General features: G+C 35.5%; 2 protein-coding genes across 7 annotated transcripts in view; one reads left to right on the top strand and one right to left on the bottom strand.

Annotated features, from left to right (window-relative positions):
* Positions 1 to 24158, top strand: part of SLC30A6 (solute carrier family 30 member 6) — a 49898-nt gene extending 25740 nt beyond the window's left edge. Inside the window, exons 6-14 of one of the 4 annotated variants that reach the window (XM_079109971.1) lie at positions 2119 to 2199; positions 4038 to 4073; positions 4770 to 4864; positions 7361 to 7409; positions 7909 to 8028; positions 11071 to 11173; positions 12348 to 12395; positions 13297 to 13365; positions 20248 to 24158. In XM_079109971.1, the coding sequence (XP_078966097.1) occupies positions 2119 to 2199; positions 4038 to 4073; positions 4770 to 4864; positions 7361 to 7409; positions 7909 to 8028; positions 11071 to 11173; positions 12348 to 12395; positions 13297 to 13365; positions 20248 to 20748 (1102 nt within the window). In that variant the 3' untranslated portion in view covers positions 20749 to 24158. Of the gene's footprint in view, positions 1 to 2118; positions 2200 to 4037; positions 4074 to 4769; positions 4865 to 7360; positions 7410 to 7908; positions 8029 to 11070; positions 11174 to 12347; positions 12396 to 13296; positions 13366 to 20247 lie in introns of those variants that run through there. The other 3 variants (XM_079109973.1, XM_079109972.1, XM_079109974.1) reach the window with 3 other exon arrangements.
* The window catches only part of NLRC4 (NLR family CARD domain containing 4), a 41596-nt gene continuing 37088 nt past the window's right edge, over positions 20905 to 25412 (bottom strand). For all 3 annotated transcript variants that reach the window (XM_079109949.1, XM_079109951.1, XM_079109950.1), the window contains one exon: positions 20905 to 24475. In XM_079109949.1, the coding sequence (XP_078966075.1) occupies positions 24183 to 24475 (293 nt within the window). In that variant the 3' untranslated portion in view covers positions 20905 to 24182. The remainder of the gene's footprint in view (positions 24476 to 25412) is intronic.

The raw sequence follows: 25412 nt of genomic DNA, 5'->3' as shown, positions 1-25412 counted from the left end.
GTTCTTTTTTTCTTTTATTTTTAAAATATTTTTTCAGTTGTTGATGAACCTTTATTTTATTCATTTCTTTATCTGTGGTGCTGAGAGGTGAACCCAGGGTCTCACACATGCCAGGCAAGCACTCTACCACTCAGCCACAACCCCAGCCCCTGTCATTCTTTTCTTTTGTGGTTAGTACATTTCATGTACCTGTTCAGAAGTCCTGGCCTCCCTCAAGGTCAAAGATATTCTTCTCTGTTATCATCCAGAGAAGTCTTACTGTTTGACCTTTCATATGTAGGCCTGCAGTCTAACTGGGGTTGATTTCTGTGTAAGCTGTGAGGCAGGGCTCAAGCATGTTTGTTTTCACATAGATATTCAGTTGGTGCAGCACTATTTATTACAGGAAAAAAAACTCACCCTCTCTCTACTTATATGTGCTCCTTTTTCATGAATCAGTTGACTGTACATGTATTGATCTGTTCTAAATTCTCTTTCCCACACTATGTTAATTCTATAACTTTGAAATAAGTCTTGATATTTGGTAGTATATATCTTATAACTTCGTTCTTCAAGATTGTGTTTCTCACCAGGCGTGGTGGCGCATGCCTGTAATACCAGAATTTTGTGAGGCTGAGGCAGGAGGATTTTGAGTTCAAAAGCCAGCCTAAGCAATTTAGGGAGGCACCAATTAACTCAATGAGACCCTGTCTCTAAGTAAAATATAAAAAAGTGCTGGGGATATGGCTCAGTGGTTAAATGCCCCTGGATTTAATCCCCAATAAGAAAAAAAAATTGTTTTTCTTCACATTTTATATTTCCATATGCATTTGATGTCAGCTTATCAATCTTTGCACGTAACATTGTTGCATTTATTTTTTTATAACCTAATCATGTCAGTAAATACACTTCTAGGTTTTATTTTGTTTTTTTTTTTCTTCTGGCACTGGAGATTAAACCTAGAGGAGAGGAGCTGTAACACTGAGCTATATCCCCAACCCTTTTTATTCTTTATTTTAAGACAGGTTCTTACTAAGTTGCTGAGGGTCTCAGTTGCTGAGGCTGGCCTTGAACTTGTTTTTCTCCTGTTTCATGAGTTAATGTGATTATAGGCAAGTGCCACCATGCCTTGCTCTGTTATATTTTTAATAATGTATACTGTTCTATTACTGATTCCAACATTTTCCCCTTACAGACAGCAATATAATAAAGATCCCTAATTATATCATTCTTTTATGAACCTCCATGATTATTTCCTTAAGAAATCTTAAGTATTTTTACTTATCACAGGTATTGGGTATGATTAATCTTTATGTTGTGGAAAAATTAAGATGAATAAAACTATCACCCCTGACCTCCAATTTATAGTCCAGGGATTACATATAAAGAATATTCATAATGAATTATAATTATGTATAAAAGTGAGAGATAGTTAAAATAATGAACTCTGAAATCAAAGTGCCTGAGCTTGAAAATCTTATTTCTCCACTTGCTAAATATTTGACTCTAAACAGTTTCTTTTCCTTTTACGTCCCATTTCTATCTTTTCGGGAGGGAAAATAAAGTGGGTAAAGTAATTCTCATAATTACTTATAAGTTTAGGTGAAATAATAGGTTAGACACTAACCAGTGTCATAAGATAGGTCGATTGAGTGTGTCTGTTAAAAATGGTTATTTCTAGAAACTTAAGGGCCAGAAGTGGGTCCTGATACTATATATTGTACTATTTAAATTTTTTTAAATTAACATGTGATTTTCATTGTTCGTTATCCTTCCGTAATCTGTTCTAACATTGTCTAATAATAGACTGCATATATGTATATTAATGAGTGAATAAATTAATGTAAGTGTGTTCTAGAGAAACTGGTTTGTGAGTTGAAAGAATTATAATGATCTGTTGGGTACGGTGATGCATGCCTATAATCCCAGCACCTTGGGAGGCTGAGGCAGGAGGATAGCAAATTCAAAACCAGCCTCAGCAAAAGTGAGGTGCTAAGCAACTCAGTGAGACCCTGTCTCTAAATAAAATACAAAAAAGGACTGGTGATGTGACTCAGTGGTCAAGTACCCCTGAGTTCAATCTCCAGTACCCCCCCAAAAAAGAAATTATAATGATCTGATTTAATTTTCTGATTTCAGGTTTGAAAGATTAGAAGTCCTTGCTGTATTTGCCTCCACAGTCTTGGCACAGTTGGGAGCCCTCTTTATATTAAAAGAAAGGTACATTTGTATATATGTTACTTTTTTTCCTGGTACTGAGGATTGAACCCAGGGGCACTTTACCATGGAGCTGCGCTCCCAGTTTTTTATTTTGAGACAGTCTCACAAAGTTGCTGAGGCTGACCTTCAACTTGGAATCCTCCTGCCCCAGCCTTCCGAGTTACTGAAATTATAAGCACCCACCACTGTGCCCACCTATATGTTATTCTAAATCCCACCTGTCACCTTTGAGAACCTGAAAGAATTCATTGAGACACATTTAGTTTGAAGTGTATGCAAATTAAGTTGAGAACTGCTAGAACGCTTAATGGTACAATTTCTTCTTCTTTCAGACCTTTTTCCATTCTTTTTCACTTCTTTTATTTACTTCTTCGTTGTTCCTAAATTCAGTCATAGGTTGGAATGAATGAAAGAAAGATTCAGTTGGACATTCTTTTATGGGGGTGGGGTTACCGGGGATTGAACCCAGGGGTACTTGACCACTGAGCCACATCCCCAGCCCTATTTTTTGTATTTTATTTAGAGGCAGGGTCTCTCTTGCTTAGCCCCTCCCTTTTGCTGAGACTGGCTTTGAATTCCTGATCCTCCTGCCTCAGCCTCCCAAACCACTGGGATTATAAGTGTACATCACTGTGCCCACCCAGTGAAACATTTCTTGATCTTTGTTACAAACCTATGAATCAGGGGTGGTAGAGAAAGACTGACATTACATATTAAGGATAATTTGTAAGTCCCCGTGCCACATCACTGCTAATTATAGTTGATTGTAATATTCAAAGATTGTGAAGCTGGGCACAGTGGCACATGCCTATAATCCTAGCGACTTGGGAAGCTGATGCAGGAGGATTGCAAGTTCAAAGCCAGCCTCAGCAATTTAGCAAGGCCCTAAGCAACACTGTCTCAAAATTTTAAAGAAAGGATTCTCTCTCTCTCTCTCTCTCTCTCTCTCTCTCTCTCTCTCTCTCTCTCTCTCTCTCTCTCTCTCCTCCTGACTTTCACTCTCTCTTGTGCACACTCTCACCCTGCAGGGAGACACTCTGTCTGCTTAATAAACTCTCTTCCGTGAGTTCCCACATCCACGGTGGTTTCTGGGTGCTTACATTGGTGCCGTGACTTGGATGGGCTCTTCTACCACCACTTAGGCAAGTGGAATCCCATCTGATGCCCCAGAGCCCCAGACACTGGTCTCACCTTCCATTTGCCCGGATGCTCTCCTCCACATCCATCACCGGCTTCAGATTGAAATGAGACTGTTCGCCCCTAACCAGCAGGAAGACGCTACAGAAGAAAGACCATCGCCCCACCCCCGGTATCTATAAAAACAAAAAGGGAGGAATGTTGGCATCAGATCTGCTATTTTGCGCTGCCATTATTCTGCTCCCCCACACCACTTTACAACCCAGATTGTTAGCCCGCAAAATTCCTAGCCAGTAATTGGTCCAGATTGTTAGTCCACGAACCTCCTCGCCAACCATTGGTCCATTGTTATTAGCCCACGAAATCCCACTGCTTAAGAATAACTCCCCCACCATTTTCTCTCTCTCTGTCTCTTCCTGGCTTTCACTCTCTCTCTCTTGTGCACACTCTCTCATGGTGCAGGGAGACACTCTGCCTGTCTGCTTAATAAACTCCCTTACATGAAAAAAAAATTTTTTAAAAAAGGGGTGTGATTCAGTGGTTAAGTGCCCCTAGGTTCAATCCCTGGTATAATAATAATAATGATGATGATGATGTTGAAAAGATTTTGTGAACTTTAAGGTAGATTACTTATATATTCAATATAACTTTCTAGTTTTATAATTTGTAGAACTTACTTAATAAATTTTTCTTTCTTTTAGTGCAGAACGCTTTTTGGAGCAGCCTGAAATCCACACGTGAGATTTTATTTTTTACATAACATAATTTACTAATTTACTAATAAGCTTGATTATAATCATTAACTGATGTAGTATTCAATAACAGTTACTTTATCCAGTATAAAGAGTTCAGGGTGTGACAATATGCATTTTCATAGGCATTTCAAAAACAAAATCCCAAGACTCTTACTTTTCACCCTTAATATGTTCACCCTAAGCCATGGATATTTTAATACTGCACAGGAAGATGTGTCTATTTTGCCTCAACTCCTTCCTTGTTTACAGATTCAAGTCAGCACACTAAGCCAGTTCTTTCTAGTCTTCTGTAATTTCAAATTTGACTGCCTAAATATTGTACTTAGTCACCTGTATAGTTTCCAACTATATGGGCCTTACCTAGTCTGATAATTAATTCAGAAGTCTGATTTGTCCATTGTATTGTAAACCAAATACCATTAGTGTTTATATAAATTTGCAACAGCAATTACCTATAAAAGGTAGTTAATTCTGATTCCTTTTTTATCCTGTGTAAGATACAGCAACAATTGACAGGATATGGACTATGCAGCCATATTAAGATTTTGGCTCCAGAAATACCAGTCCACTGAAGCACACCACTCTTACCTTGCCATCTCTTAGTCTTTTTACATTCCGAAATTATAAATTAATATTTCCAAGAAAAAATAAAGGTGAATATGTTATTATTCTTTTTAGGGGAAGATTATTAGTTGGTACTTTTGTGGCTCTTTCTTTCAACCTGTTCACGATGCTTTCTATTCGGAATAAACCATTTGCTTATGTCTCTGAAGGTATGTTTTTATTTACTATTAATTTTAAGCATCCAACTAATTTCTCACTAAAACAGGTCTTTTCTTCATTTCATTAACTCTTAAATCAACAAGAAAGTATATTCTGAAGAGAAAGGAGAATTAACTCAAAGGTTCTCAAGTCTTCTTTAAGCAGACAATCATAAAATAAAATCTCTTAACTTAAGCTCTAAAATGAGGTATTATTTAAAAACAGACAGGACTGACGTATGTATTAAGTTTTGTGTGATGAAAAATCATATTTACCAAATGATGTGAATGAGATTTTAGGCATGTCATCTACCTAAGAAAAACCTATTATAAGTCTTTTTAGGAAACATTATAGAATAGAATAGTTGATGTGCTAATTGGAAATAATTTTATTTTCTAAGAACTTTCCTTTGTCATGTACTTCAAAGTAGGACAACTATTTCTTTCAAAATGTTCTTTTATTTTGAAGTCTTTACAAGTTCAGATTAGTTTTTCATTCTGGTAGTATCAATTATTGGTAATTTTCAAAAGTTTCTGTGTTTTGAAAGTCTACTAACCTGCCATGTTAACCACTAATTGATAAAGTAAGGTGAAAACAAAAGCAGACGTATGTGTCTTGGGCTATAGCTCAGTGGTAGAGGGCTTATCTAGCATGGTCAAGGTCCAGGGTTTTATCCCAGCACCAGGGGGGGAATAAAAAAATGTGCTGTGGCATACACTTGTAATTCCAGTGTCTCAGGAGGCTGAGACAGGAAGATCACAAGTTGAACACCAGCCTCAGCATCTTTGCGAGGCCCTCAGCAACTTAGTGAGACCCTGACTCAAAATAAAAAGGACTGGGGACCAAAAAAATATATATATCCACACTTTGAAGCTTAAAGAAGTGCAGATAGACAAGGGTCTTTTTAGGTCGTTCTAACTTATACACTAGGACAATCAAGAAAAGAAAGCTTTCTGAAAATGCCTGTTCAAGTTTAAACAACCCCATGAGTGTTATGAAAATGTATTGTAGATAATCTCATATCCAGAGATAACATCTATTAACATTTCTATTTTATTCCTTCCACTCTTTCTCTGTGCATCCATAGAAATTATTTTGCATACTTAGAATTGTACACATTTGCAATTTTATGCCTGACTTTTTTTTAAACATTATATCTTAATATTGTTTAAGTATGTCTTAATGGTGTGTTTTAAGTATCTCATTAAATACTCCTTAAACAAGGTATTTTTGGATACTTGCACAGTATTCCCTGTCAAATATTTTTAAACATTCTTTTATATGTTTTCTAATTTTCATTTTATAAATAATGTTGTAATTAGCCTTTTTATAGCATATTCCTGGACTGCATTTCTGTTTCTTCCTTTAGAATAAATTCCCAAAGAAGTAACTATGAACTAGATTAAAAATAAAAAATTTTTTAACAGTTCTGGGAATTGAACTCAGGGCCTCTTTCAAGCACTCTGTCACTAAGCTTCTTCCCTAGATTATAATATTTTTAAAGTAATAATATTTTATTTACTTAACAAAAGGTTAAGTAAATGCAGTTTCCCAGATATATCAAGATTTATGGCATTCCTTAAAATATTGAAAATAATATTGAACACTTTGTATATGCTAGGCCCTGTGCTAAATGTTTTACATAGAATAGCTTATTTAATTCTCCCCCATAACTATATGAAGTAAGTAATTTTCTTATCCTAATTTTACACTAAGGTACTAAGTTTAAAATTGGGATAATAAATTTATTATCAGGGTGTTCTCTTAATTGCTATACTATTCTTCTTTTGTATAGGGCTTATTGACTTTTTTACATCATGGTACATATTTTTAAAATGATTATTTCTGTAGCACCCTGGGATAAATGGAAAAAGATGCTTCAACCGGGGGGCTACTGGTCCAGGGATGGTAATTGGCAGGTGTCTTTGGATGTACTGAGTCCCATCTGGCTTTTCTGAGAACTGAGGAAATTAATAGTTAGTATACCTATCACCCATTCTCAGCACACTCTTTAGGAAGCTCTGCTTTACAGAATAGCAAGCCTTTAAAATGTGAGTAGGGTGTAGCTCAGTGATAGGACACTTGCCAAACCAGCTCAAGGCCCTGGGTTCATTCCCAGCACTAGAAACAAAAAACTTCTAATTAGTAATAACAGTGACACATATAAGTTCACTAATTCCTTTAGGTCAACTGTGTATTGTAATTGAAAGTGTTCCCCACCTATGCCCCCCATCTCTCTCATCTGCCCTCCACAGGCTGGCGATGGAACCCAGAGTCTTGTGCAAGCTAAGCAAATGCTCTACCACCAAGCTATACCCCTAACCCCCAAAACCACTTTGACTTAGTATTTTAAGGGCATAAAAAAGAAAAAAAAATTCTAAATTTGAGGAGTAGGATCTCCTTTTGTAAAGTACACAGTCACTGCTAAACTAACTTTTAAAAGGAAAAAAGTATCTCTAGAAGCAGTTTATTCTTCTATATAGATAACAAGTATTTTCTTCTTAAAGCTGCTAGTACAAGTTGGCTTCAAGAGCATGTTGCAGATCTTAGTCGAAGGTAAGAAGCCATCAAGTTTCATGATATGCATAATTTTAAAATATTCACAAGAAATGCATCTATCATGGGGACTTAACATTATTTATTGCTGAGATTAGAGCCCGAATCTCACAGATTTGACTCATTCTCCCTTTACTTTTTCTTTGATTATTTAGAAGCTTTGTTTCCAAGTCCTCTTTGTTTTCTTTAAGAAGCATATTATTTGAACTAAAATATAAGTTATCAGTCTGGGTGCAGTGGCTCATGCCTATAATCCCAGTGACTCAGGAGGGTAAAGCCAGAGGATCACAAATTTGAGGCCAACCTCAATAACTTAGCAAGACCCTCAGCAACCTAGTGAGACCCTGTCTCAACAAAATAAAAAGAACTGGGGGTGTAGCTCAGTGCTGAAGCACCCCAGTACCCTCCTTGAAAAAACATCATAAAATAAAATTTATTTTTACAAGGTTTTCATCAGTATTATATGAATTTTGCTAATAAATACTCTGTTTTTTCATAGCTTGTGTGGAATTCTTCCAGGACTTAGCAGTATCTTCCTTCCCCGAATGAATCCATTTGTTTTGATTGATCTTGCTGGAGCATTTGCTCTTTGTATTACATACATGCTAATTGAAATTAAGTAAGTATTTTTTTTATTGCCATCAAGTGTTTAGATTCCTAGTGTCTGGCACTTAAGAGCATCAGCAGGATGGATTGGAGTCAAGTTTCTAGCATTTTTGCTAATGACCGTGTAACTTTGGTCAAGTCTTGTCATCAAGTATCTTCATCTAAAAAATTAAGGGGATTGGGCTCAGTAAGTATTTCTCACAACAATCTATAATGCAAACTGGAAAATGATTTAAATTTCCTACTGCTGACCTGATGAGTGAAACAGAAGAGGACAGTAAGAGAGATCTAAGCTACAGCTGCTTTTGCTGAGAGAAGAAGAAGAGGAAGTAGGTGTGAAGCAATTAAAAAAAAAAAAATCATTTAGGAAATAGACATTACAGCTTTTTGAAGCTTAACATTTTATGACATAATTCTTTGATTCTGTTGCCTTTTAAATATTGGTGTTTATTAGAACCTGCCCTGAATTTTATTATTCTTGTTTTTATGCTCTCCTAAAGATGATATAAAGTTATTTGTTTTTATTTATTAGTTCCAAGGATTCCAAAATCTTTATTTCTAGCCTACATCTCTGTTGAATTCCAGTAGGCTTATCTCCCTGACTTCTGTTCCTGTCTGCCTCATTGAACCTGTTTTCCCCTATCGCTGAAGCTGCATTTTTCTTTTATTTCCCACCCTCAGTGAATGCAACTATCATCTATTCCAATAGATTCTTTTTTAAAATTGTGTTAAAATATACGTAACATAAAGTTTATCATTTTAACCATTTTTAAGCATATGGTTCAGTGGCATTAAGTACATTCACATTTTTCTGCAGTCATCAGACCTATCCATCTCCAGAACTTTCTCCTCATCCCTCACTGAAACTCTGTACCCATTCAACAGTGGCTCTCTGTTTTCCCCTACCCATTGTTCCTGGCAACCACCATTCTAGTTTCTATTTCTGATTTTGATTATTCATAACTTCCGCATATAGATAGGATCATTCAGTATTTTTTTTTGTAAATGGCATATTTTACATAGTGTAATGTTTTTAAGGTTCATTCATGTTGTAGCATGTGTTAGCATTCCCTCCCTTTTTAAGTCTGAATAACATTTCTTTTTATGTACGTACCACATTCTGTTTTACTTATTCATCCGTCAATGGACATGTGGATCATTTCCATTTTTTGACTACTTAAATAATGCCACTGTGCACATAGGAGTGGAATTACTGGATCATGTGGTAATTTTATATTTAATTTTTTGAGGAAGTCCAATATATTGGGATTGTTTGTTTGTTTGTGGTACTGAGGTCAATCCCCAGTACATCTTCAGCCCTTTTTATTTTTTATTCTGAGACAGAATCTTGCTGAATTGCCAGGGCTGACCTCAAACTTGTGATCCTCCTGCCTTAGCCTCCTAATTATCTGGGATTACAGGCATGTGGCATTCCACCCAGCCCAGTGCATTCTCAAATACCTGTTTTTCTTCCCTTCTCCCTCCTCGCCAAGTCAGTTCTAATTGGTATCCAAGTCCTAGTTAGCCTTTTCTTTATTTTCATTTGTCTGCTTTTTCCCATTCCTGACCCAAGTAAGGTCTTTGTCATCATTACCCTGGCTTAATTAGTCTTATAGACTTCTTTTCTCTTCTTCTTTTTTATTTTTTTAATTATACATGAAAGTAGAATATATTTTGAAAGATCATACATGCATGAAGTATAACTTTGCTTTTTTGTTATTGTACATGATGTGGAGTTACACAGTATTCGGGACTTCTAAATTTCATTCTTATCCCTCACCTGTTACCTATTTTACTACTAATGTAATTATTCAAAATTGCTAATCCAGACAGTATTTTTGCACCTTAAACCCCTCTCCTTTGCATATTGGTAAAAATTCAGAGTGTAGCTAGGCACAGTGCTACACACCTATAATCCCAATTACTCTTGAGGATGAGACAGGAGGATCACAAATTCCAGGCCAGCCTGGGTAACTTAACAAGACCCTGTGTCAAAACAAAAGAAGAAAACGGGATGGGGATGTAGTTCAATGTTAGAGTACTCCAGGGTTCCAGCTCCATCACCACCACAAAAACTTTTATTAAAAAAAAAATGTTAAGTTGTTAGCATGAAGTCCTATGTAGTCAAGCTCCTGCCAACCATCTGCCTACACCACACTGTTCGTGGTTTTATCGCTGCATCAGGGTTTTAAGGCTCTTTCATATGCTCCTTTCACTATTTTGAATATCTTCCTCCCACTTATCTCACTTGTCCTTGAAGACTTACCTCTTTTTTATTGTTAGACTTTCTAGATCATCCCCACCCCAGTAACCTTGTCATTCACTCCTTTGAACATCCATGTACACCATGTATTTATGTTAATACACAAAGTACTTCATGTTTTTTCATATGTGTTTTCCTGCTATTTCTAAGGCAGAGATGTCTTATTTGTGTTTTAGTCCCAGCATATGGCAAAAAGTTAAAAGTACAAGATCATCTTATAACTATTGGCATTTCATTTGTCTTTATTAACAGAATTTCAACAAAGTTTGAATTGTTCTTGAGATGTTTGTTGCACTTCATCTACAATGTTGCTATAACAAATCCTGGAGAATTTCATCTTGTGAAATTCCTAGATAATTTTGAAAATTTTTATCAAGACACTTATTGTTATAGGAAAATTGATAAAATCACTGATGAAATCCATTACTCTTTCTGTATCAGAAATTACTAGTTGAAGTTTTTTATTTGTGTCTCAAACAAATTAATGTATTTGAAATCTTTCTAGTTGACAGATAGATTGAAATATCTATAGTGAGTAAATGCTTGCATTTTTTTCTCATCATCTCTCCACATGAATTTTCATAATTATTAGTTATATTTCTGCTATAATTTGACTTGAAAGGATTCTAGATAGAAACTTTTTTTTCTCCTTTGATGTGCTTCTTTGTCAGTAGGAACCATTTGTGATAAGAAAAATCCTCTTGCCTTAAATAATTAACGTTCAGTAGATTTAATTGTGAGATGCTGCATGAAACATACATTTAATATTTGAATTATTTATTTTCTTTCTAGTAATTATTTTGCTGTGGACACTGCCTCTGCAATAGCCATTGCCCTGATGACGTTCGGTACCATGTATCCCATGAGTGTGTACAGTGGGAAAGTGCTACTCCAGGTAAGGGTCTTGGAATGTGCATGCTCACCCATGTTCTTCTACCAAATCGAAACTAGTTGCTAAAATTTTATAGGAAAAAAAATGGTTTCTTATGAAAATTTCATTAACTAGAGAGCCCTGTTAGAAATGAAGTCAAACAGTACTTTCTGAAATTCATATAGTAAGAACCAGGTGGAATTTCATCAGCCCATAAAGTAGGCACAAATCTTCCTGTGTTTCTGTAACACGCAATCATGAATTTAAAATTATTTGCCTCTAATAATGTTTCAAGTAACAACAATGTTACTTAAAAGAAAATTTGGCTTATCTTTTTTCCTCAGTAAATAGGTCTTAGCTATTATATCATCTGATTTTGATTTTTTTTTCTCTTATTTCCTATCTTTGGATCATTGAGACATAAATTTCAGATGTAAATATGATGAATTTCTACTTTTTGAAACAGTAGGAACACCAGTAAGCAAACTCCTGACTAGAAAGACAAAGTTTCCTAGGGCTAGAAATGTATGTAAGCACTGCTCTCACCTTCATGCCTTTTTTCTTTTTTTTTTTTTTTTTTTTTTTTTTTATGGGCAGCTCCATCTCTAAAAGCAGTAATAGCAATAGGATTAGCCAGGCAACCTGCATTCCTAGCAACTCTAGAGTCTAGGTAGGAGGATCACAAGTCGAGCCAGGCATGATGGGGACTTGAAAGACTGAAGCAGGAAGATTTCAAGTTCAAGGCTAGCCTCAGCATCTTGGCAAGACCCTAAGCAACTTAGTGAGACACTGTCTCAAAATAAATAAAAAGGTCTATCTGTAGATCAATGATAAAATGCCCCTGGGTTCAATCCCCAGTGCCAAAAAAAAAAAGGAATAATAATTGTACAGTGCTATGCACTTATAAAATGTTACTTTTCTAATTATTTCTTGAAGACTTTTTATTGCTTGCTTGGTTCTTTGAGCTTTATTTGGTGCTAGCAGTAGCAGCCTCTCTTCTTTGTGAGCTAACATTATGCATGTGGACCAATTAGTGATGTTCTATTAGTGAGCCAGTTGAAACCTTACTTCCATAAATCATGATAGGGCACATGTCAAAACCAAAGATGGTATTAAAATCCATTTGGAGGGTTTTCAGGACTGTGATTACAAAGTTATTTTCCTCCTTAGGCTATTCATATTTTTTTTTTTCCCCCAGACAACACCACCCCATGTTATTGGTCAGTTGGATAAACTTATCAGAGAGGTAAGATGGAATAATAAATAAAATCATTTTAATTTATGTTAAGAATTGAAAGGGTGGGTACGTACAATATTTTATTGAAACCTACCTAAAATCTTATTCTAGGAGAGTTTGTGTTCTTTGTAATAATACAGTCAGAACATAGTAGCAAAAATGGGAAAAAGAATTGAGGAATTACCCAGTAAGATGGACTAATTCACTTTAAATAAGTGTGAAAAACCACCTGATTAACTATATAAATGTTGTGATTTTTTTCTGACTCTATATTCAAATCTAGAATTTTTCAAACTACTTTTTCATGTTAATTACTTCACCTAACATCTTTTTAAAAAATACTTTTTAGTTGTCAATGGATATTTATTTATTTATTTATTTATTAATATGCAATGCTGAGAATTGAATCCAGTGCCTTACAGACATGCTAGGCAAGCATTCTACCAAACCATAATTCCAGTCCTCACCTAACATCTTGATCTATGGGTTTAGACTTTCAAAATCAAATGTAAAAAAGGGCTAGGATGGACTGGAGTTGTGACTCAGTGGTATAGTGCTTGCCTGGCGTGTGTGGGGCCCTGAGTTCAATGCTCAGCACCACATATAAATAAATAAAATTGAGCAAAAGATCCATTGGCAACTAAAAAAAAAATATATATATATATATTTTTTTTTTTTTTTTAAAGGGGGAGGTCTGGGCATGTGGCTGAGTGATAAGTGCCCCTGGATTCAATACCTGGTACCAGAAAAAAAAAAAAAATCTTGGGTGGTCTGGTACTTCTCTTGGCTGAATGTCCTTGTGCAGAGTTTGCCATATTATTCTAAGCTTAGATTAAGTCCATAATGTGACTGAAATGTATTTGATATGTCAAATGCAGACAACCCTCGTAACATTTCTATTTTTGATTAGGTTTCTACTTTGGATGGAGTTTTAGAAGTCCGAAATGAACATTTTTGGACCCTAGGTTTTGGCTCATTGGTATGTTTTCTACTTATTACTTTAAATATAATTTAAAACGTTTTTAATTTCTATAGGTGGAAAAAAGTTTTTCTTTAAATTTTTTTTAGGACTTTTGATACCCACTTCAAATCTATATTTTAATTAATTAAGAGATTAATTAAGGGATTTTTTCTTTATTTTTTTAACCTTGAAACTACTGTTGATCTTAATACAGGACTGTCCAGAAAAGACGAGTTCATAGTCGATGTTTCCTTAATATGAGAATGTTGCAAAACTAAAAAATACAATTATTTCTTTTTAACCATAGTTCTAATTCTGTAGATTTTGCTGAGCATGTTGAAGAATTGCAGTAACACAATTTGCTTCAACATAAAATTCCATAGTTCCTTTTGTCTTTTTTGAACCCAGGGCCTTGTGCATGCTAAGAAACCCCTCAGCCACTGAGCTGCGTCTAAGTTTGCCATCCTGCCACTCACAGCCACTTTTTCTTTTTTTGAAACAGGATCTCAGTAAGTGGTTCAGGCTGGCCTTGAACTTAGAATCCACCCAACTCAGCCTCCCAAGTGGCTGGGATAACAGGAGGCACCACTGTGCCCAGCCAGAATTCCATATTTTCTAATCCAGTTTGGACCTCAATACCAGAGAAATTTTATTACAGCCTGGTTTCATTCCTTTGTCAGTATGACAAGAAAAATACAGGCATGTATCCTCCCCGCCCAAATTTAAATTACCATAATCCTATTATCTAAAGAATAGTGCTGTTAAAATTTTGGTGTTTATAGTTAAACTGATTCTCCTTAGAAAATTAGACCGTGCTAATTTTTTTTAATTCATTTTTATTGTAAACAAATAGGATATGTCTTGTTTCTGTTTGTACATGAAGTAGAGGCATACCATTTGTGTAATCATACATTTATATAGGGTAATAGTTTTTGATTCATTCTGTTATTTTTTTTCTTCTCCCCACCCCCCACCCCTCTTATCCTTCTGTACAGTCCCTCCTTCCTCCATTCTTGCCCCCCTCCGGCCCCCCATTATGTGTCATCATCCGTTTATCAGCGAGATCATTTGTCCTTTGGTTTTTGAGATTGGCTTATCTCACTTAACATGATATTCTCCAATTTCATCCATTTGCCTGCAAATGCCATAATTTTATTATTTTTTATGGCTGAGTAATATTCCATTGTATATATATATATATATATACACATACATATATATATATACACATACATATATATATATACACATATATATATATATATATATATATATATATAAAAAACAGTTTCTTTATCCATTCATCAACTGAAGGGCATCTAGGTTGGTTCCACAATCTGGCTATTGTGAATTGAGCAGCTATAAACATTGATGTGGCTGTATCTCTGTAGTATGCTGATTTTAAGTCCTTTGAGTATAGGCCGAGGAGTGGGACAGCTGTCAAATGGTGGTTCCATACGAAGTTTTCTAAGGAATCTCCACACTGCTTTCCAGAGTGGCTGCACTAATTTGCAACCCCACCAGCAATGTATGAGTGTACCTTTTTAACCCACATCCTCGCCAACACCTATTGTTGCTTGTATTCTTGATAATCGCCATTCTAATTGGGGTGAAATGGAATCTTAGTGTAGTTTTGATTTGCATTTCTCTTATTACTAGGGATGTTGAACATTTTTTCATATATCTGTTGATTGCTTGTAGATCTTCTTCGGTGAAGTGTCTGTTCATTTCTTTAGCCCATTTGTTGATTGGATTATTTGAATTCTTGGAGTAGAGTTTTTTGAGTTCTTTATATATTCTGGAAATTAGTGCTCTATCTGAAGTATGAGTGGCAAAGATATTCTCCCACTCTGTAGGCTCTTTCTTCACATTACTGATAGTTTCCTTTGCTGAGAGAAAGCTATTTAGTTTGAATCTAACCCAGTTATTGATTCTTGCTTTTATTTGACCATGCTAATTTATAATTTGCTCTTTTCACTTAATTATTATAAAGTCTTTCATGTCAATAAATACTCTTTCTACAGTATAATTCTTAAAAAAGCAAAGTGGGTTTTATTTCTCTAACATGACATAAATTCCAGAGGTGACCAGATCAGAGCTGGTCCAGCAGTTCAGGGTTATCAACCAATTTGCAGTCTTTGGTGTCAGATTTATGCACTCGTAGTGGAAAACTAGCTGCTTCACCTCTGCATCCACCCACTCTTCCCCTCTCTAGTCCTTTCAGATATCTAAAACGTGTCCCCTGATAAAACTCTTCAGAAAGGCTGATGAGAGCAATATTCTTGAATGTTGAAAAGTTTGTAGACACTATACTTGAATATCAGTTGGCTGGATATAAAATCACTAGTACAGTTTGTTTTCTTGAATTTCTGAAATACATTACCTCATTTACCTCTGGCATAAAGCACTGCTGTGACAAAGTCAAATGACAGTCATTATTTTTCCTTGTATATGAGACTTTTTGCCTGGATGCCCCCAGTGTTTTTCTTTAAAGGGGCTGGGAGTATTGCTCAGTGTCAGAGCTTGTGCTTAACGTGCCTAGGTTCTATTCCCAAAACTAAGATACATAGATAGATAGATAGATAGATAGATAGATAGATAGATAGATAGATAGATAGATAGATAGATAGAATTGCTCATTCTGTGTCAGTTATTTCAGGTATAGTGTATCAAATAATTTTCACAAATATTTTCTTTAAGTGTACTTCTTAATGTTTATTTTATTTTCTTGCTTTGGTTTTCTTCTTCCAGAATTCCTGTTATATGCATGTTGGGGCTTTGCCTTTCTTTCCTTTTCGTTATTTTCTCCAAAATCCTTATCATCTTTTGATTTTCTTTCAATTTTTAAAATTTTTCTTCTTTTTCGACTTTTCTTTCTTAAGGTATACTTACTTGTTTTTGCATTTCTTCTAGTAATTTTTTTTATTTTTATTTATTTATTTTTTTGGTACCAGAGGTTGAAGTCAGGGGCACTCAACCACTAAGCCACATCCCCAGCCCTACTTTGTATTTTTTTTTAGAGACAGGGTCTAAATGAGTTGCTTAGCACTTCCCCTTTGCTTTGAACTTGAGATCCTCCTGCCTCAGTCTCCCAACCCACTGGGATTACAGTGTGAGCCACCGTACCTTGTATTTTAATTGTCATCTCATTTCTACAATTTTGTAATTCTGACTCATGTTCTAATTTATGTCTTTTATCTTATTTTGAAAAAGTAGGTAATAGTTTTTATCTCATTCATAGTTATATCTTTTTATACTTGTCTTATATACTTCATTTTATTTATTTATTTATTATTTTTTTTATGTGGTGCTGAGGATCAAACCCAGTGCCTCACGTATGCTAGGCAAGAGCTCTACCACTGAGCCACCACCGCAGCCCTTATGGTTATTTCTTTCTGGTAATCTTTTATATTCTCTTGTACATTTTTTTCTTATAGTAATTTTATGTACTATTGGACCTTGATTCTTTTCTGTTGCTCATTTTTATGTGAAATTAGCTATCTTGTACTTTAAAATTAGGACTGGTTTAAGATAGTTTGTATAAAATCATGGGTCTAAAGCTCCCTCTTTTTTTTTAATTTGTTTTTGTTTTTTGTTTTTCTTTTTTTTATTATAAACAAATGGGATACGTGTTGTTTCTCTGTTTGTACATGGAGTAAAGGCATACCATTTGTGTAATCATAAATTTACATAGGGTAGTGTTGTTTGATTTTTTTCCCTTCCTCCCACTCCTACCACCCCTCCCACCCCTCTTTTCCCTCTATACAGTCCTTCCTTCCACCATTCTCGCCCCCCCTCCCTAACCCTAACACTAACCCCTCCCACCACACATTATGTGTCATCATCCGCTCATCAGCGAGATCATTTATCCTTTGGTTTTTTGAGATTATTAGCTTATCTCACTTAGCATGATATTCTCCAATTTCATCCATTTGCCTGCAAATGCCATAATTTTATCATTCTTTATGGCTGAGTAATATTCCATTGTATATATATATACCACAGTTTCTTTATCCACTCATCAATTGAAGGGCATCTAGGTTGGTTCCACAGTCTGGCTATGGTGAATTGAGCAGCAGTGAACATTGATGTGGCTGTATCTCTGTAGTATGCTGATTTTAAGTCCTTTGGGTATAGGCCAAGGAGTGGGATAGCTGGGTCAAATGGTGGTTCCATTCCAAGCTTTCTGAGGAATCTCCTCACTGCTTTCCAGAGTGGCTGCACTAATTTGCAGCCCCACCAGCAATGTATGAGTGTACCTTTCTCCCCACATCCTCGCCAACACCTGTTGTTGCTTGTGTTCTTGACAATCACCATTCTAATTGGGGTGAGATGGAATCTTAGGGTATAAAGCTCCCTCTTTTGATGATTTCATAAAGTGAAAGTTTTGGTTTTTTTTTCCTCCTGACTATTCTACATCTGAATCTCCGCCATCCTTTGTCTCTGCTGTGCTACTCAATTTAGATTCTCCTCCCAGTTGTTTCTACTTCATGTGGGGTTTTGTCCTAGAAGGGAACTTTGCCTGCTTGCTTTGAGAGCTCCAGGGTACTATCGCCCTTCAGACTTCATGGCGTAGCCGGTGCACTCACCCATGACGGAGACGTGCAAAACCCCTCCTGGTTTTAGCTACCTTTCTCAGATTGTCCTAGATTTCTGTTAAGTGCCATTTAGCTGCTTCTGGGTTTTTAGGTTAGTCAGGTGTCCTGTTACTTCCTTTTGCTTCCTCCTGCACAGATTCTGATACCTTGCAGGTTTTATAGCTTATATTTCTAACCTCATAGGGGTACGGTGTTATTAAGGGTTTTCTTTTGTTTTGGTTTGGTTGTTTTGGTCATCATTGTTTAATTTAATTAATTTTTTACTTATTTTTTAAGCTTTTTTGTAGTTGTAGATGGACAGCGTGCCTTTCTTTTGTTTGTTTATTTATGTGGTGCTGAGGATCAGACTTAGTGCCTCATACATGCCAGGCGATGCTCTAATGTGGAGCCACAACCCAGGCCTTGAGTTTTTTGATAAGGGTTCATAGATTTTCAATTTTGTTTTAGTTTTTTCAAAGTTTTTGCAAGGATATTTGGGCATTTGAAAAACCATTGCCATCTTCTAAGAATCCCAACATAATTTTTAATGACTGCAGAGTTTTACATTATATACATATGCCATAATTTTTTATCTGTCCCCAAATGGACATTTACATTGTTTTCTATTTCCTATATAAACAACGGGATGAATGTGTGGTTGGAATGATCTTTGCATGTATCTGTTATTATTCCTTAAGATTAATTTTTAGAAGTGATTTTTGTAAGAAAATATTCACATGTTAGAGGAATATAGGTGTTTTTTCTATCTTATGATTGACAATAGCTTTTTTATTACTATTCCGTAATTAGCCTTCCAAGTCACAGATTCACATACATTGTAATTAGATGCTACTTTATGTACAGTTTGTTTTGTAATAATTTTTAAAATTATTACTTTATCTACAAATCAACACAGCATGTTTGCTGGGCATTTAATTTTATTTAGTACATATTTTTATTTGCATTTTTATTAGGCAAGTAGTAGCTATTAGAAAATAGTAATAGCAAATAGTAGCTGTTAAAAACTTGTAACTAAGTCATGAAGAGAGTAAAAATCCTTGATAATTTTGTAATGTACAAATAATTGCTTTTCTTGATATTTTTCTGTTTGTGTGTATTGTGTTTTAACCAAAATAGGATCATTGTTATACCTACACTTTATTATTTACTTTAAAAATATAATGCATGATAAACACCTTTTCAGGTTAATAAATGTAATGCCTGTGGCTCTCTATACTCCTAGTACTAGGATAGAAATCTTGAGATCATCTCTGTTGAGTCCATCTCCTTCATCCATTAGTACCATCTGGGTATCAAGTCGTCTCACTTCTACCTCTGGAGTATGATTAATCCATCTGTTCCTCTCTGATCCCGCTATTTTTGTTGTAGCTCAGTTCTCCTCATTTCAAACTTAGACTGTTGCAATCATTCCTATCTGATTACCAGTCATCCATACCTGCATTTTTTCTGAACTCAGGTTATTTTACTTCTGGTTTGAATGCTACTGTTAAATCAGAACTTCTTAACCATTTTTAGGGCCTTCTGTTAGGCCTAAACTTTTTACCTACCTGCTTATTTACCTACCTATCTTTTCCCCTCCCTCCTCCTCTTTCTTCCTATCTTCTGCTCCTCAAATTGTTTGTACTTCTTTATATATAGAATAAAGTAGAATATTATGTATTCTCTTTTTTAAAATATATTTTAGTTTAGATGGACACAATACCTTTATTTTATTTATTATTTTTGTATGGTGCTGAGGATGGAACCCAGGGCCTCACATATGCTAGGCAAGTGCTCTGCCACTGAACTACAACCCCAGCCCAGAATATTGCTTATTCTTAACAGGCATGCCATGTATTTTAATTGCTCTTCCCTCAGCACCAAATTCCTTTCTCCACTTTTTGAAATTCCATCTAGGTCAAATGCAATCTTCTTTTGAAGTCTTCTCCAGTTGGAATTAATACTTACCTCTTCTGTTCTTCCACTGTATTTTCATATACTCCATTTATATTCTGCCATGTGTTTTAACTTATACCTATCTTTGTCTTAACTGCATTCTTTTTTTGTATTTAAAATGGTCAGAAATTACTTCTTTAACTTTTTACGTTAATAATTTTCAGTAAGTAGTCTTTAAGAAATAGCAAGACATAGACTATACTTTCAGGGATCATTTCTATAGTTCGTTACTAGAAATAGCAAGACATTATGCTTTCTCTTATTTTAAAGAATTTACCAACTACTGACCAAATCATAAGTAAATGGTTCATTTCTAATAGAATTTTCAGTAATATAATTCTCTATCTTATGATTTTACCCCTTTTAGGCTGGATCAGTGCATGTAAGAATTCGACGAGATGCAAATGAACAAATGGTTCTTGCTCATGTGACCAACAGACTGTACACTCTGGTATCTACTTTGACTGTTCAAATTTTCAAGGATGATTGGATCAGGCCTGCCTTATTGTCTGGGCCTGTTGCAGCCAATGTCCTAAACTTTTCAGACCATCACATAATTCCAATGCCTCTTTTAAAGAGTACTGATGATTCAAACCCTGTCACATCAACTCCAGCTAAACATAGTAGCCCACCTCCAGAATTTTCATTTAATACCCCTGGAAAAAATGTGAGCCCTGTTATTCTTCTAAACACACAAACAAGGCCCTATGGCTTGGGTCTTAATCATGGACATACCCCCTATAGCAGCATGCTTAATCAAGGACTGGGAGTTCCGGGAATGGGAGCCACCCAAGGATTCAGGACTGGTTTCACAAATATACCAAGTAGATATGGAAGTAACAATAGAATGGGACAAGCAAGACCATGATGTACTTTAACTTATTTTTATGAGGAATACTGACTCCTAGGCTTCCAGTATATTTGGTAATTCAACTTTGCATTGACTGTTGAATCATTTACACAAAATGTTAGAGAATAGTGGGCTTGTTCACATTTCATGAAACCTATAAACTATATTTTTGTAAAAATGTTTTTGTGGCAGTGAAATCCTTGTAAATGTTATAGTCTTTAAATAGACTTCTTTAGAAAGTGTGTTTCTCTAAATTTGAACTTTGCTATCCTTGGTTTTGTAGCTAACTGCAATGTAATATGACCCTACCTTTATAAGAGAGCCACTTCATGGAGTGGATCTATCACTTTACTAAAAGGACAATATTTTCTTTAGTGAAATTTATAAACATGCTTCTTGAATAATATACATTTTAGGAAAGGACAGAAATGTCATTTGAAAAGTAAAAGTCTCTTTTATAGCTTTTCCAAACTTACTTGCTACATTTTTCTTTGAGGTCTTCCTGAATTACGTCTTGTAAAGTAAGCAAAATTTTTTATCAGAAACTTTGGGACACGTTCTACTCTATCTAGCACAATTTAAACTTTTTAATTATCAGAGTTTTGTTAAATTTTTTCTCATCATTTATAAGTTTTAACACATGTAAATAATCCATAGTTCCCAGTATTTTATTTGGTTCAGTGAATATCAAACCTTTGGTGAAATGCAGTGAAAGAATCAGTTTTCTGTTATATTGAATCAAATACTGACATAATCTTTGCCTCTTTAACAAATTTTAATTGGCTAATTTTTCTCATTTTATTAACTAATTGTCAAACATATTACCCCAAATATTTGGGATTCCAGGCATCATATGGAATTTGATATCTTCTCAAATTTGCCTAAGGAAATTGACTATATTATTATATCATTTTGTCAAAGTATAATGGGACTTACATTATAGAATGCAGTATTATCAAGTCTGCAGAGAGCAGTTTCTGGCTTTTTTGTTTTGCTTTGTTAAAAATAGTGAATTGTTAATTGTGATGAATAGTGTGAAGATCATGTAGATTATTTTATTTTTTGGTCATTTTCCAAATGCAGATTTTAAAGACTTTCCAACATGTCCAGTATTTCTTCCAAAAAGTATAAGAAGCAGCACTTACACATTACCTGCAAGGCTTCTTTTGGTTTTGTTTTATCATTTGTTCTGTAATTATGGTTTTTAAAAAACATTTTGAGAATGGACTAAAGTTTTCTGGAATCCAGAGCTTCTGGAGATTTATGAATTTCCCAGGTATCTTCCAGCTATATAGATAAGACTTTTGCTTTGGTAGAATTTGCAGCAATTTCTTCAGTCATCGCATTCTCTTTTAAGTAAGAACAATACTTCCAAATCCTTTCTTTGCAGTGGAATCACAGACGTTCAAGAAACCATCTCTGTCAAGCAGAATTGTAGTCATTTGTGGTAATAAGTGACCATGTTCTAAATACCTTTTGCTTAGTAAAGAGTGGTTCATTGTCATTGACATCTGCAACCCTGTTTGGGCACTTGACCCAATGAAGAAAAAGAGCCCACACTACCTTGACAACTGGGGAAAATGAAAGCTTGTAAAATGTGATGAGGCAACCTTTTCTTGTCCTTTGTCGGATGTTCTCCAACTATTACTATGCCTGTTGGTCTCCTGTAACTGTGTGATTTTTCCTCCACTGACCTCATCTAACTGTGAATTGGGGTCATGCATGAAATCTGAAGAACTGCCATGTACTGAGTGATAATTAAGACGTGTTTGCTGGGGCTTGGGCATGTAGCTCAGTGGTTAAGTGCTTGCCTAGCATGCACAAAGCCCTGGGTTCAGTCCCCAACACTGAAAAAGAAAAAAAAAAAAAAAGTATGTGCTGCCACCCTATACATGTCTTTTCTCCATCCCCATGGGATTTTTAAAGTGTTCAGTTACTAAACACAGCTCTGTGTGAGTTCTAGGCCTACTTCCTCAACACTATTCAAAGGCAACACCTGTGCAGCTGTCCCATCAAAGGTGCTTTAATACCCACCTGTACTACTTGAGAAAGGACATCAGTTGCCTGTGGGTTGTAAAGGAACCAACCCTTCTTGCTGAAAATCAGTAATGCCAATTTTTGCAAGTAATGTTGGCCTGTGCATTGTTTTAAGAGAAGTCTTAGTTGCCAAGCTCCAGCTAACTTCTGAATGTGAAAATAAGGAACATGGCCAGATAGGCCACTATGCAGTAGCCTTACTAGTATATCTCATCATAGAACCACTGGAAATTAGACAAAAAAGGAGAAATTATTTCAGTGCGTGGCCCATGGTTTGTGGCCAAACTCCATGGAGTGTGATTATCCCTATTTTTTAGAATCACTCTTAGTACACTAGACTAGGAGGCAAGAGATTTCTGGTGAGTAGTCCTGCTGCTGCTGCTGCTGCTTTGTAAGTAGTTTTGTAACTATTGGCAAGTTAGTCATTTAACTTCTCTGAGCTTTTTTATTTATAAAATCAGGTAGTGCAGTAAATTAGTTTATTTGTAAAATATCACCTCTAAAATTTTATGACTAAATCTGCAGAATATGTGCCCAATTACTAAACAAATTTTGTGCCCATAATTTCTGTCTAGTGACTACCTCAACATACAGGCCAAGTGTTGCCTACACCAACACCCAAGCCATTAATTTGAGGTGCCATGAAAGTGAAAGGTGAATCACAGGCTAATACCACCTAATTTTTTTTTTTCCTCAAATTTGCTTTGACTTAAATCTGTTTAAAGAGGTTTTTCTTAGACATTTTTTCTTTGTGGGGGAGGTAGAAAAAAATTAGGCAGGGTAACCTTTGCTTCTGTGGGGTACAAAAGAATGGGATACATTTTTCCTTTCCTTAGTTTTTGAAATCACAGTTGGAATTACATACAATGAACATACCAACTACTGGGAGAAGACCTGATTTTCAAGCCTCTGACTTAGCTGCTTGTAAATTGTCGGTTTTTACTTGACTCAAGAATGCTGATCTTTTTGGGGAGTCTGATCTGCTTCTATATGAGAAAGTGCTTTTTACATTCCACATTGTTTGATTTAAATTGTTTGAATTAAAGAGCATATATGATGTTTTAGATAATTTTGGTTTGTTTATTTAATAGATATTTATTAGTAATTTAAATATCTCATATTTGGCAAAATTTGTCAAGTCCATTACATATCCAGCACTGTACTAAGTAAATATGCACACAATATACTAATTTTTGTGACCCAGTATTCCTGGGACTGAGAGTAACCCAAAGATGAACAAGAGTTCTTTCAAGTTGCTGATAAAATCCTAGTTGGAGAGATGAGACACAAAACTTACATCACCAACTTAAACTCCCTTCCATTTCCCCATCTTTGACTTCCTTTTGCAAGATTTTTAAACCCTGTAGGTGAAAATAAAGGATCAAAAACACTCATTGGCTTCGGGTACCTTTTATTTAAGCAATTACTAGTTTAAAAGCACCTTTAATAACACTGATATCATCATCATCAAATTGCCATCCAATAAGCCTAGCTTCTTGCAAAAGAGTTAACTTGGATAACACATGGCTAAGTTTTCTGACTAATGCTGCATCGGGTAAAAATCCTTCAGTACTGAAGTCAAAGAATACTAATTGCTTAAGATTCTCAAATACACTCATGAAGGCAAGCCAGCCATCACTGCTCACACAGTTTCCTGCCAAATCCAACTGCTGGAAGTTTTTCAGAGGGTTCTCTTCAAAAAAGGCACCTGGGTAAAGAAATAAGTATGTTAATTGGAAGAAACCCAACCTTTTAAAAAGATATATGTATATATATATTTTTTTCTGTATATACAAAAATACATATAGTTTTTCCATTTTGAAGTGACCATGTTTGTACCAGGGTTGTTATGATTTGGATCTGGAAAGGCCCCCAAAAAGTGCATGTGCTAGGAATGCAGCAATGCTCAGAGTTAGGGAAGATTGGACTAGGAGACTCTGACTTCATTGATGAACTAATAATCTGAATGGACTACTGGAGCTGGTGGAATCACAGGCAGGTGGAGCACAGCGGGAGGACGCGGGTCACTGGGGTATACGTTGGGGAATGTATCTGTTCCTGTTGCTCTCTACGTCCCACTGCCCTGAGCTGAGTGAGTAACTCTCCTCTGCCACACTCTTCTGCCATGATGTTCTGTCTGCCTCACCTCAGGCAGGGAGCAATGGAGTCAGCTGACTGTGGACCTCTGAAACATGAGCCAAAATAAACTTTTCCTCCTCTAAGTTGTTCTTGTTGGGTGTCTTGGTCACAAAGACAAAAAGCTGACTAACACAGCTGTGCTTCAGGAAGAACTAGAATTCTATAGATAGATTGTGAATACAGCCCATTATGTTTATGATTTTATCTTTCCTAAAGTGTAAAAGAATCTGATAGTTTAAGTAGCATAGTAAACAATACAAGGAATTATGTATTTTTTCCCTTTTCCTGACTCATTCAGGAAATGGAACTTTGATTAAGTTTTGAAATTTGAGATTCTATTAAATATTCGGGACTTATTTTCAAAACCAGAGTCCAACTTCGGAATAGCAGGTCATTTTTTTCTTTGGAGAAGTAAACATTACCTACCTATCGTATCTTTGGGCATGCAGTGTTCCTAATTGTAAGTCTGAATAATCATGAGCTTCCTTCATTATCTAAAGATGGGT

Source organism: Sciurus vulgaris, assembly GCF_902686455.1.
Source record: "Sciurus vulgaris genome assembly, chromosome: 14".
In the NCBI taxonomy this organism is placed as follows: Eukaryota; Metazoa; Chordata; class Mammalia; order Rodentia; family Sciuridae; genus Sciurus; species Sciurus vulgaris.
The sequence above is the reverse complement of the archived record's forward strand: the minus strand, read 5'-3'. Positions and strand labels throughout refer to the sequence as shown.